The sequence below is a fragment of the Colias eurytheme genome, chromosome 15, assembly GCF_061535395.1.
Source record: "Colias eurytheme isolate Ceu_HAF_F1 chromosome 15, ilColEury1 Martin Lab GWU primary, whole genome shotgun sequence".
Lineage (NCBI taxonomy): Eukaryota > Metazoa > Arthropoda > Insecta > Lepidoptera > Pieridae > Colias > Colias eurytheme.
The window spans coordinates 10,377,265-10,391,955 of record NC_142994.1 but is presented as its reverse complement, the minus strand read 5'-3'; the positions used below and the strand labels follow the sequence as shown (position 1 = coordinate 10,391,955).

At 33.8% G+C, this 14,691-nt stretch overlaps 1 protein-coding gene across 1 annotated transcript in view; it reads left to right on the top strand.

Annotated features, from left to right (window-relative positions):
• Window positions 1-1,833: 1,833 nt before the first annotated feature.
• jing (AE binding protein 2 jing) overlaps window positions 1,834-14,691 on the top strand; it is a 134,408-nt gene continuing 121,550 nt past the window's right edge. The window contains exon 1 of the mRNA XM_090110479.1: window positions 1,834-2,187. Within this exon, the coding sequence (XP_089966605.1) occupies window positions 1,865-2,187 (323 nt within the window). The 5' untranslated portion in view covers window positions 1,834-1,864. The remainder of the gene's footprint in view (window positions 2,188-14,691) is intronic.

Here is a 14,691-nt window from a genome sequence, read left to right as displayed (position 1 = left end):
GTTATAGGTATTGAGGACTAGCGCTATCTGCGAGTTCGTTTGTATGGCTAAATGTTTAGGGCGGTTTACGGTTAATAGGTATAACATAACACCAACATAACAGTCATAGGGATTAGGCATACTTAATCCACGACTGATGATTATGATGGCTTGATCATACCTACTTATCTACATAATACAGTGCAACCTTAATATAACGTAGGTACCTCAATATAACGATTTCCTCGATTTAACAAATTTTTCGTAATCCCCTTGAATTTTCCATAAGATTCAATATAAAATATCCCTTTACCTACATTACGAACATTTTTTGCGAACAACCTCATTATAACGAATTTTTAACTATCAAGAAAAGTATAAATACCTCTAATTAACGAATTTCGTCAACCCAAAACCTTTTTATAAAGTTCCAACCTGTGGTTCCAAGTTCCAACCAATGTAATGATTCTTAATCTCATAGTACCTACTTAGGTAGGTACCTATGTGATTCATGTCGCGACAGATTTCGATATTCATCATTTTTGTTTAATTTAAATTGGAAAGTAATGTGAACACTGCTGCTCGTCACTATTGTTAAAGATTCAAGTTGAAATGGATCAGAAACGTAAAAGACCTCTTTATAACGAATTTTAGACCAACCTAACCTCAACATAACGAACCTTAGTTCAACGAATTAGGTACCTACTTACCTACTTGATATAACGAATATTTATTTGTTCCCTTCAGATTTGTTATATTGAGGTTAATATTAGTACATTATTATGTAGGTAGGTATGATAGATACCTATAGTCCGGGAGCCAGTGACAGATTTTCACAAAATGCATCGCAATCGAAAATTCGTGAAATGCATAAGGTAGGTACCTACTTAAAATTTACTATGATCTCTCGAGACCATCAGCTGTGACTCCGTGGGTGGAGCGGGCAATGGCAGCCTCCCACGCAAATGGAAAGAAAAATCCAATCCTTTCCTTTTATTTAAAATTGTGTAATAGGTATACCTAGGTAAAAAAAATCAGTTAGTAATAAATATTTGAGAACCATCAGATCAAAAAATTTATCCTTGTTACTTCTGTTAGCTTAGCTACCAGTTACCACAATCAAGAGTTTCGTACAGGAAATTATTTGGCGTCTCATCAAAATAAAGCTACTCACGTAAAATTAGCTTGATAGTAATCACTTGTAAAAATGGGCGAAGGATCCTGGACTATTAATTTTTTTGTATTAAGTAGTTAAATGTAGTCATTTTTTTTTTAATCTTTTTTTATTAAGGGATTTTTGTCCGAAAGGACGATGACAATCCCATCGTACCTTGTAAACAAATATATTAACAAATGTAGTCATATACTTTGCCTTCAAAACAATACATATTATTAATTATAAATTATAATATTCTATTCATAATTTAAAGTGTAAGTCTTGAATAATAAGTCTGAATTTTCGTGGTAGTCCATAAAAACATTAAAGAGGATTATCATCAATTTTGTTGCACTTGTTTTTGACTGAAGTTCTGAGAGCGCGCTTGCTAATGTGTTGAGCACTGACTTTGAATGTGTGTAGGGTCATTATGCTGCATTATTTGTTACGTTTAGGGCTGGGATGGGCCTGTCCCTATCGGCGGCGATTCCTACGCTCCCTTCCGTGGGTATTTGAATAGGCTCGCGCGTTGCGTAACGCGCGGCCAATGACAGCGGCCGTGCACATGCACGGGGCGGAGCCGTTACGTCACTGTGCTCTGCCTCCGCCGGCCGCGCAGCCGCCGCGTGACGTCACGCAGCCTTCGCCCCGCGCCTGCAGCGACCGCAGCGCCCATGCGGCTCGCGGCGTCCGGACGAAACTCGCGACAAAACACTCGTGCGCTCAAAGATGGCGGATGGGTCGCCCGAGGATCGCGCCGGCCCGAAACAAATGCATGAATTAACTTTTTCCGCGCCCGACCCATCCTGTGGTGACATAAAAAAGTGCAGTGGATCGACTCTAGACCGCGACAAAGTGAAGTTATCGTTCTTTACTGAACTTGATAAAAGTGAATCGTGTGAAAAAAGTGAGACGCTCGGCGTGGCCGCCAATCATACCGCGGCGGTCGCCGCACCGAATTCCCAAAAAACTGCAGGGTCCAATGTCGAGGAAGGTGACGATAGGAAGAAAAGATGTTTCGACCGATACGACAGCTCCGAGTCTTCTGACAGGTACTGTACAATTTGTTTTTATTGATAAATTAACTTTTCGGAAGAACTGTTTTGATAGGTGTCGAAATGTTAAAAAGTCAATGTTCTAGTGACCGGAGGCTGTTGTGCTGGTTTCGATGTCATGGCCATTTCGACTCACGAGCTCCGTAAGTATTCGTGTTGCGTGGTTGTAGGCCTATTTCGGTTGAATGCCCGCTAGAGACCTCTAACTGCATCCGTACATCGCGGTCATAGGCAGTAAGAATTATGTTAGCTATTTTGATTTAAGATGTGTATTCACTTATAAAGTTATTGCGTATGAACTATGATTCGATGTTATTCAAAAAGTTTATAGTGACCTATCTACTTGTATTGAAATTGAAACGTCCGTAAAGCGTGACCAAAGTTCTTGTTCCTCGGGAACGCTTCTAGAATACTTCAACTAAACAATCACAAATTTTACAAGATTCTCATTTTGTTTTAAGCAAATAGGTATGTAACACAACTACCTATAATAATAATTTATTCCAGAAGAAAATGATTGATTATTTCAATGATGTAATTCCGAATATGATTAAGTACCTATCTCAATTATTAAAATAGGTAAGGTAGACTACTTACCTACATTTCAGAATTAAACTCGTCGTTTTAAAAAGTCGTTAACAACTTCGTTTCAATTATATTTCGTAATACCTAACTACCTACCATGTACCTACCGTCTAACCAAAAAAATGAAACTAAGTAGGTAGGTACCTATCGCTACGTATTTGACAAAGTAAATCGTCTTCATTTTACGCAAATATGTAAATATAATATAAGATGCGAGTACATAGCAACTTATACAATAAATTAGCACGGCTATAAGAAAAATGAAGATTACATAAAAACCTAGTTACACAAATTCGTGATAATTCAAGGCAACGCGTCTTGAACTTGACTTCAATATATTCTTGGTCATTATCACACGACGCGAAATAGTTGATATGATAAAAAATTATTTTTTTGTTTTATGCAAAGATGTTATCTAATGAACATACCTACTTTAATCTGGGTAATTACCTGATATGAGTATTCATTGAGATTGTATTTTGTATTCTTCAGAGGATAATGTTAAGGATAATAACTACCTTTGTACATAATAAAAAGGAAAGCCCACAAATGTTATCTAATGAATTGTTGTTTCTGAATGCTTACAAAGTTAATAATTCAATCTTCATTATAAAAACATTCTTTTTCATATGAGCCTGCTTTAATATTTAGGCATATTATAAAATAGTGTTCGATTATTTCTTAATTAGGAAGTATTTATAAGTGTTTAAAATATAAATTAAGTATTAACATACAATTACAATATTCTTTATTTCTTAGCTTTATTTACATTATCTTCTTCTTATATATAAAAATGAATCACATAATGTGTTGGTAAGCGCATAACTCGAGAACGGCTGAACCGATTTCGATAATTCTTTTTTTATTATATTCCTTGAAGTACGAGGATGGCTTTTACGTAGAGAAAACGTAAATATGTACCACGGGCGAAGCCGGGGCGGACCGCTAGTAACTTAATAAATAAGTTAACCTATGTCTTTGTATTATTATTATTAGATCTTAGTATGGATCTTAGCTTTTATTATAACTCTTTTTTATATTATATTATCTTAAGGGTGCTATAACAGTTTTTTAACAAAAACCGCTATTTTACGGTACAATTTTAACTCAAAGCACTTACACGTGAGAACAAAGTAATATCTTAATTTAAAGATAATATATTCAGTTCTACGATCATCTTATAAAAATTGTACGACGTCATACAAAATTGTCACTGAAATACGATTTTCCCAGCACAATGATCGCATAAAATGCAAAAAAATGGGGTCTAAACCGGTACACTTTTAAGAAAATAAAAAGGCTAATCTATCTTCTTACCTATAAATTATTGAGGGATATATAGTCCTTTATAGATTGTGATAATTTTTTTGTATCTAAATCAAAATTTTATTTCAATTATAAGCTAAATTAAAAATACTTGTCGATTTCTTCATACATTTTGCTCTCGCGGGTCGTCAGACCGCGCTCAGAAGCGCTCTTGGAAGGACGGGTGTATCGCTCCTCGTCCCAAAAATAAAAACGAATTAGAAAAAGATTATTGTGCGTATACTGTCGTTTTCGTGATTTGAAATATTTGATACTTTATAAGAGTAAACTGTATAAGTTTCATATTCCAGTTATTTGTAATTTAAAATTATGTTTTAAAAATTATGTTGACTGAGATCCTCTTTTTTTATGGGTTGTTGAACGGATTGGTGGGGTAAAGCAATTTGACAAAACTTAAATCCAAAATGGCGCCGACGAAAATTTGCCATCTTTTCGTCATGGGTGTCATTTTCATGGTTTTTGGGGTAGCTATTAACCAAAATGAGGTCAAAAATAAAATCCAAGATGGCGCCGACGAAAATTTTACATCTTTTCATCATGGGTGTCATTTTCATGGTTTTTGGGGTAGCTATTAACTAATATGAGGTCAAAACTAAAATCCAAGATGGCGCCGACGAAAATTTTACATCTTTTCGTCATGGGTGTCATTTTCATGGTTTTGGGGTAGCTATTAACTAATATGAGGTCAAAACTAAAATCCAAGATGGCGCCGACGAAAATTTTACATCTTTTCGTCATGGGTGTCATTTTCATGGTTTTTGGGGTAGCTATTAACCAATATGAGGTCAAAAATAAAATCCAAGATGGCGCCGACGAAAATTTTACATCTTTCCGTGATGGGTGTCATTTTCATGATTTTTGGGGTGGATATTACGCAATATGAGGTCAGAACTAAAATCCAAGATGGCGCCGGTGAAAATTTGACATCTTTTCGTCATGGGTGTCATTTTCATGGTTTTTGGGGTAGCTATTAACCAATATGAGGTCAAAACTAAAATCCAAGATGGCGCCGACGAAAATTTTACATCTTTTCGTCATGGGTGTCATTTTCATGGTTTTTGGGGTAGCTATTAACCAATATGAGGTCAAAAATAAAATCCAAGATGGCGCCGACGAAAATTTTACATCTTTCCGTGATGGGTGTCATTTTCATGGTTTTTGGGGTGGATATTACGCAATATGAGATCAGAACTAAAGTCCAAGATGGCGCCGGTGAAAATTTGACATCTTTTCGTCATGGGTGTCATTTTCATGGTTTTTGGGGTAACTATTAACTAATATGAGGTCAAAACAAAAATCCAAGATGGCGCCGACGAAAATTTTACATCTTTTCGTCATGGGTGTCATTTTCATGGTTTTTGGGGTAACTATTAACCAATATGAGGTCAAAAATAAAATCCAAGATGGCGCCGACGAAAATCTGTTATTTTATTTTAGTTTACTTCTTTATTATTAAGAAAATTACACCTATGACGAAAAGATGTCAAATTTTCGTCGGCGCCATCTTGGATTTTGGTTTTAACCTCATATTCGTTAATAGCTACCCCAAAAACCATGAAAATGACACCCATCACGAAAAAAGTCAAATTTTCGTCGGCGCCATCTTGGATTTTGGTTTTAACCTCATATTCGTTAATAGCTACCCCAAAAACCATGAAAATGACACCCATCACGAAAAAAGTCAAATTTTCGTCGGCGCCATCTTGGATTTTAGTTTTGACCTCATATTTGTTAAGAGCTACTCCAAAACCTTGAAAATGACACCCATGACGAAAAGATGTAAAATTTTCGTCGGCGCCATCTTGGATTTTAGTTTTGACCTCATATTGGTTAATAGCTACCCCAAAAACTACCCACACTTGCAAATGTGTTTGCTACGTAGGAAAAGTTCAGATTTAAGAGTATCCTAGGTAATGTGTTATGTGACGAATACCTATAATTTATTTCATTCCGACTATTTTTCGGAATAACATACATTTACTAAGAATTGTATACAATGCCGGATTTAATACAGTGCCGGTAACATCATATGTATGATAATAATTCTACATTTCTTAAAAAGCTTTGATATTGTATACAATTCATAGATTATTATTCAATGAAATAATGATGTAAAATAGTCACACTTTTTTAAGTTGTTTGAATATACTAACATACTTATTAGGATCGTACCTACTAATAAAAGTAACAAAATGAATTTTTAAAGTTCCTAGTAATCTTCTGGAATCAATTTCAATAAAAATACATAATATCAAAAATTAAAAATAATATCAAGTATGAAGATGGTCTATAAAATGGAATGCGCTATGTTTACGTGAGCGTGATATTGCCGCGAACAAAGTTACGTCGTTAGATACCTAAATTTGAGTAACGCAGATTTGTGACAGCGTCCTTAAGACAATTTCTGGTGGTCAAAAAGTCTTGGTCTGGTGGATCACAGAAGCACCTAAATTATTTCATTCCTTATGTTTATTTATTAGGTACATATTATTTATTCATGTAATTTTGGCAATCAACTTTAGTAAATTTTAAATTTGATTTCACCAAAATTTTCCTTAAACTAATTTGAACTTTTTTTGTACTGTTCCCTGCATAGAACATATATCTCATAACATATACCTCTTTTATATGTTCTGTGGTTCCCTGATTCAACTATAGCCACACTAACGTAGCTATACAAATATAAACTTCACAAATGTAATATTAGTAGGATATTTAGTACAAATTGGGGCATAGTTCCATAGTAACTGATATGGGTATAGATAATGTCTCAAGTGGACTTATGTAGGTCAAACATTTACTTGATAACATAGGTATATTATAGTATAGTTGGAACAAGCTTACAGGATATCTAACTTGCTTACCAAATTTACTTAATATACATATAAGTATAAGTTATAACATAGAGTTCGGTGTTTCATTTCCAATAGTTATTCGACTTCATCACTACATAGTATAAAACAAAGTCGCTTTCCCTGTCCCTATGTCCCTATGTCCCTTTGTACGCTTAAATCTTTGAAACTACGCAACGGATTTTGATGCGGTTTTTTTTAATAGATAGAGTGATTCAAGAGGAAGGTTTATATGTATAATAACATCCATTAAATAGTGGAGAAGTACTGTTATTTTTGAGGTTTCTAATGTGATGTCGTAAAAAATTACATTGTTTCCGCTTATATTGCAAACGCAGGCTGAACCCTACGAGTTTTATCAAAATAATGTACTAAGTATTATACACATTGAAAAGGTCTACAGAAAAGTCCGCGATGGTATATGTCTATCTCTTATGGATAACCCACAATAACATTTTTTTGTCATTTACTTTTTACGACAAATAATAGCTAATTTTCGAAGCGATTTTCACCAATACAGCATTAATCCTTAACCAATTAAATACCTTGAATACATTGTTCATTTAATATAGATCTATATGGCACTTTACACCGTATGATTTAAGTGAATATTTTCGAAGATATTACAGATTTAAAAATTGCGGGACGTAGCGTTTGCGGCGGTACCGGCCGGCCGGGCCGCTATGTTTTTATATACAACGTTCACAGTTTTTCTGTAGTGTATTTAGTATCAGCATTGCACCCGTGCAAAGCCGGGGCGGGTCGCTAGTTATTTATAAAAATAAGCATGTTATGGGTAATGTCATAATTATATTGATCTAAATCTCATGCGTAAGATGATTCTACTGCCCATATATTTTTCAATAAATACTTAATTATGTATATGAATAGATTTGTTAAATGTTTTTTGAATGTTTATAGAATACTAGCTGCTCCGCGCGGTTTCACCCCCGTGGCTCCACTCCTGTTGCCCGTGGCGTGATGAAATATAGCCTATAACCTTCCTCGATAAATGGGCTATCTAACACCGAAAGAATTTTTCAAATCAGATCAGTAGTTCCCGAGATTAGTGCGTTCAAACAAACAAACTCTTCAGCTTTATAATATTAGTATAGATTATTATAGGTATGTATTGATTATCACAATCATAACAAAGGAGAGGCCCGGGCCCACTTTTCTAATACATTTAGTAACTAGTTATTTAACATTTAATTGCTTTATTTAGTTAAATTGTTTTCATATGGGTGTAAAAATAAAAATAAATGCTTTTCATAGAATTAATTTCATGTTTTTTGTTTGGTAGATTTAGTGTCTTAATTATTTTTAGAATAGCTAACTTGGATGTTCTAGACTGAATTCTCAAATTAATATTGTAAATGGATTTTGTTTCTGGTTTTAGTGAAGTCTAATTGTTTAAAATTATTCTCTTTAAAATTTTGCTTCGGTTTGCATGATTTTCTTTTAAGTAGTGATGTAATGCATAGTGCTTTAAAACATGAGCTTAAAAAATACGCAAATATTTTTGATTCCAAATGTTATAATATATTTTTATGGTGTGGGATAATTATTAATCTCTCACGCGTCCTACTATAACATACTGATTTAGTTACGAGCAAATAATGTACGTAGGACGCGTGAAGCTTTAAGAATGAACAAACATATATACTAATTATGAATTGCTTGTGCTATAAAGTATAAACTGTTCTAAACTTTCTATGTATTGTTATTAGTAGATATGGCATTAGCCAGCATATTTTGTTCTTATTATGGCTTTCTAACAATAATCACTAAAACAATATCTATTATTGATCTACATATACATAGTTAATTACATGCTTGGTATTTAATTGCGATTGATATTTGTATGGACTTAGATTGTATGGATTTTAATGTTTTTATTAGAAGTGTATAAATTCGTAAAAAGTTATTTTATTAACCTAGGTATTTTTTTAAATCTTGTAAATAACATACTTACTAATATATTTGCATAAATTTATTGCATACTAGCGGTTCGCCCCGGCTTCGCCCGTGGTACATATTTCGCAATAAAAGGTAGCCTATGTTCTTTCTCAGGGTCCAAAAGATTGTCTGTGCCAAATTTCATCACAATCGGTCCAGTAGTTTATGCGTGAAAACCATACATACATACATACAAACCTTTCCTCTTATAATATTAGTATAGATACATATTATGTACCTATTATGTACAATATCGTTACGATTATAATGTTGATAATAATTATAGGCTTTCAGACCTTTAACAGTTAGAAGAATACAACATACGACTTACGTTTCCGTCTGTATGCGGGTTAATAATTGACGTTTCTATACATCCAGTAGTTCACTTACTATCCGATCCTAATCGCTCTAAAATGCTATTATAATGGAAAAAAATAATAGCATTTTAATATCTGTTAGTGCGGAGTGCAGATAGGAATACGGGCGTAATTACATCAAGTGCAACGTATGTAATTATTATGTAGATGCATTTCCCAGTGGTTGCGTGTAGTCGGTTCGATTTGTTGACGGAAAAATTACCGTGGGTCAGTAAACTTGCCCGCTTGCTTGCATATTTAAAGTGCAATGTCTAAACGCAATTTGTGTTCAATTAGCAACGTGATTTGTGTATGATTGATGGTCTTTTTATTGCGAAATGTGCAAATACGATAGGTCTGTTGCATTGTGTTTTTAATGTAACCTTTATAGATATTCCTAGATGAATTTTGAGCGGTCTTGTTCATTAAATTTCCATGCTATCAAGGGCATAAGAAAAAAATAAAGTTATATTCTAGAAATCAGTGGTCAAAATAATAAAATATATAGGTATAGAATGATACAGTTTAACGTAATATCTCTTACGTAGGCAGTCTACGTTATAAGATTATTTTTTAACTGAAATGAATGGTCATCTTGATGAAGGAGTTTCTTAGATAAGTTTACATTTAATGATGATATTATGTATAGTCTTTACCAGATAACAATTTAATATTTTATTTTTGGATGATGTTTTTTACGTGACTGCGTCAGATTATAATAATAATACAGTGAGAGGGCGAGTCACCACCTGCCAACATATTTTTACTTTCTTTTAGTAGAAAGGCAGGTGCCATAGTTTCCCATAGTTTCCCATAGTCCCCAATACCAGTCCATTTAGCATCCCAATCCATAGCCCAATTATTAAATTTCCATATCCTGCAATAGTCCTACATCGGCCGCGGACTGCCTAGGGCTGTATCTCTATAGTGCAGTCATGGGCAGGCTGCGGCTGGTGTCCCATAACACATTAAAATTCTCGAAAGGGCCTCTGCGTGTTGGATCCGTGTCCCCACGTAAGCCTTCCAAAGATCCGGGTACTGTCCTTCTGGTGGTACCCGAGTATTATGGAAATGAATAATTCAAAATAATTATATATCTGCATAACTTTTGTTTAGTCATGACACTAAAATATTATGAATTGATATGTACACTAATTTTGTACTCCAAAATTTGATAATTCATGTTCAATTAACTCATAAAGAAACAGCGATTCATTGTACCTACATAATGCATTTCAGCGGACTCATTTCATCAGAACAAACGACTGACCACACACATCGGCCGTGTAATATATGCAATTAACGAATAATTTTTACAGCGTAATAAACAAGATGTTAAAGTTGACTCGTCGCGCTAAAACGTCCATAAGCTTTTGTATCTCCGGTGCGAAAGTTCCGATCGAAACAAAACAAGGATAGTATGGGTTCGCGCTAAGGTGGAGGGTGCGCGGTAAAATAAAAAGTTAGAACTTCTAACCGGGCGAGGAACGGGTTTGAGACGCGCTGTGGGCTGTAGCTGCCACTGGCTTAATATCCTCGATGTTATTGGAAATTAAATGTTGGTTTGTCATATGATATTTAACATAGAATACTAAGTTTATAATTATATACGTGATTCTAGTTTGATATGTTACATGTTTTCTTTATAATTCATTGATGTTAAATATTGATGATTACGTAAAGGATAAGAAAACTCCCTTTTAAAGAATGAAATTAACTGGTTTTTATTTGCAATAAATCTCTTCGTATTATCATTGAAAATTACTATGTCTCGATGAAAAACTGGCTTTTCGCGTTATTATCGCATCAAAATACATGACGTTCTGGGAATCGGTCACTCTCCACAGACATTCTGTAGAATGAGTGTAGTTGTAACACGAAGTATGTACTTCTCACAACACGTTAGCGTAATATAATATACGCGGGCAACTTGTTACTTAGCACGGGTCATTAATTTCACCATCATTACAGTCGGGTATCATATTTCTTAGTTGCTTTAATAAGTAAAGCATTTTTTTCTCGTTACTAGGGTAATTCATGTAAGTAATATTGATTAGAGAATTTTCCATCTTAAAAACCTTAATTGGTTACCGTATATGCAAATAAAGTATTCTATGTAGTTTATAAATAAACTTGTTTTTGTAATCATTAGCATTAAATATGGCATGGTGTGAGGTGATTGGAATATAATTAGAAAGATCACTCAAATGTGAATATATTAATTATCTTTTTAATCGACTTTAGTATGTCATGTCATTCGGTCAAACTATTAGTTCGATGACTAACGTAAGATCCAGAAGTAATTATAACGAATGTAACAAGTGAAAGAAACAGGTACATAATTAAATGCACGTCGATAGCGAATTGGATTTTTAGATATGGCTTGAAAATAATATGGTATCTTTGCGGTCGAACGATGGCCGCGTGGTAACGGCTCGCTGCTGTTACACGAACTGTGACGGTCATTAACTGCTCGTTATGAGAAAACTTGAAGGTATCGTGTGAAGTACGGACAAAATATTATATGTTTATAATATTTATAATTATTGACGATACGATCGAGCGCCAGCAATCATGACCAAGCATTTGACTCGGGACTATTTGCTCTCGGGCCAGAATTTCATGAGAAGTGAGCGCAAAATGTTTGGTTATTAACAAATTCTCTTTAGGTATTGGTATGGGCGTTACATAATTATACCAAATGTGCTACTTATAATTTCTTCATTGTCTACCGTTACAATTATTATACCTTACCTAGTGTATAAATTTATAGAATACAATCGTAATATAATTGAAAGGTTTTTATATTGTATTCTTAATTAACCATTGTAAACTTATAAATAAAAATGCAAATATAAATTAAAAATTTCAAATTAAACAGCTCGCACAAAAACTACACATTCCATTATTCATGCTACAAGGTTAAATTGTAAATTTTACTTGATAAAACAAAGAAATTAAGTGTGCTTGTATTCTCTACATCGATTAAAAGCATTTGTGCCGTGTCAGCTGAGTGCAACGGCAGACGGCTACATACCACCGCGCGCGGACCGGTCTCCCCCCGCGCCCGCGTTAGAAGCGTGCGCGGGCGCATTGGCCCTGCGCGGCCCGGGAAATGCATAACGTGATTTGATTTTGGAACGGTTCTTGATGCAACTGAATTGATGCTTTTAGGCAATGTTCTTCCACGAAGGAAATTGTTGCGTGCTGTTTGCGTTTTACTGGGCTGTCGGATATGGAAATTGATTGGGTAATGCAGTAACAGATATCTTGTTTGTAGATACGTACTAGAACGATGGATTTAGTTCGCAATGAAACGGAGAAATGGAGAATTAACACATAAATAATAAATATCTAGTTATTTTCTTGAATGTCCTAAAGTTATTCTATCGAGATACAAATAATAATTTTATTGCTCGATTTATATTTATACCATGTTGCCGTGGTCCAAGCAGGTATTGAGTCACCGGAGCATTGATGGGCGTTCAACTATATTTGTGTTTTTATTTTATGTGCCTCGGCTCGTGCATATAGCACTGATGGATGGTATGCAATGTATGGGATCTTCTACTTAAAAGTTACATAATTATAGACGGGATTGATTATTATAATAGCGTTTGTTAAAAAAATGTGGTTTTTCAATTCTGTATATGAATGTTATTTTTTAATAGATATTAGATCGTATACAAACATGAAGTTTTCGGCATTTTTCAATTCTACTCGACGTTTAAATTTCATTTAAAAAGGTAATAAAGTCTAATTTGTCTATGTGTATAGTACGAAATGTAAAAATTCCTTGTAGGTATACAATATATCTATCATTACCCAAAGCTATGCATATTTGTTGAAGTCAAGACCTTTAACCGTAATCCCTGATTAGAAAATCAATAGTTACAACACCTCATTCCGATTCAAGTTTCAACCATAAAACAAATATAAGAACTATAAAATGGTCGTAAAGTGAGGATTTGTGATCGATCAACATTTCGGCCACACCTGATCCGAGAGATGTGAATGCATAGCGTCGGTTAATGTAATTATCGATATGGGTGGTTAGATAGAAGTAGGTTAACTGTGACTTGACAACCGCATGTGCAATGTGGGTTGTAAAAAATGGCTTCACGTTCACAAAGGGTTTGGAGTTTTGGACCACAGAGCAAGTAATATAGTAAGAGACGGCACTCAGTACTTTGATTTCGAGCTCACGCACACATATGCATGTATTGGCTAAGGGCGAATCTTATATACCAACATAAGCTCACTTACGTCAAAAATGACACACATTGCTGCCAACATTTAAAAGTTGACGTGCTAGTGATGTCTCTTTGAGTGCAAATTATCGATAAAACTTCATATCGATATCGATAAAATTTTCGATGCTGCGTAACATCACTACTAATTCTCATCTTTATTCAAATTTCAAATTTATAGGAAATTAAAAATAAAACACCAACAATGTAGATCAATAAGTTTATTATAATATAATATTAATTATATAATAACATTTTTATATAATATTTAAACTCACTATAATCAGCAAAAATGGTTAATTCCATTTGAATTTTACTGAATATCTTTATTTAGGCATGTAGGAGTTAATTCGGCTAACGGCTTAAATATTATGTAAATACAAATACAACTAGATTCACATTTTATACTTTTCCTTGAAATATTTTGCGGGATTTCTATTTTAAAATCTCGTTCTAAATTTCGATACCAATAATATATCGTTGCCGTTCGGATCGCCATATTGGAATTGTATATGAAGAAGCCGTTGTTTTCTTTGGACATAATAATAGGTATCTCTCCAATTGATTCTACAGCCAGAACATGACGTAATAGAGAAGTTTTCTCATAAATTGTTATGTAATTATTATGTTTTATCTTCCTTATGGAACAGTCATTGGGTACATATTGCAAAATCAAATAATTATTATGTACACACAAAGATTTTAACATTGTTTACACATAACACTTTTTCTTCTTTTTTCACTTTTGGCAGAAATATTACAAATTAACAAATTTAATGTACACTTTGATTAACTGAGTAAATAACAAAATCTACGATTTATGAAGAACAAATTTTGTTTAACTTCCACCAAAACAAAATAAAACGCCATTTTGAATTCAAATTACAAACAACGAATCAACATCAAGACGTTGTCTATGCTTAAGTCTTAACCATTGACAAGAAATCGAAGAAAGAAAGAAATAATTTATAAATGTACTAGCTTAAAATTAAAATGTACAAAAATAAGGTTTAAAAAAAAGAAGAAATAAAAGTAAATAATTAAAACTAAAATATTAAATCTTTTATTATATGATTACATCGGAATGGCCAACATTAGAAATATTTTTATTTTTTCTAAATGTTGGCATGCCAGACTCGCCCTTAGGTCTTGGAAAAGTACAAAATAATTTGA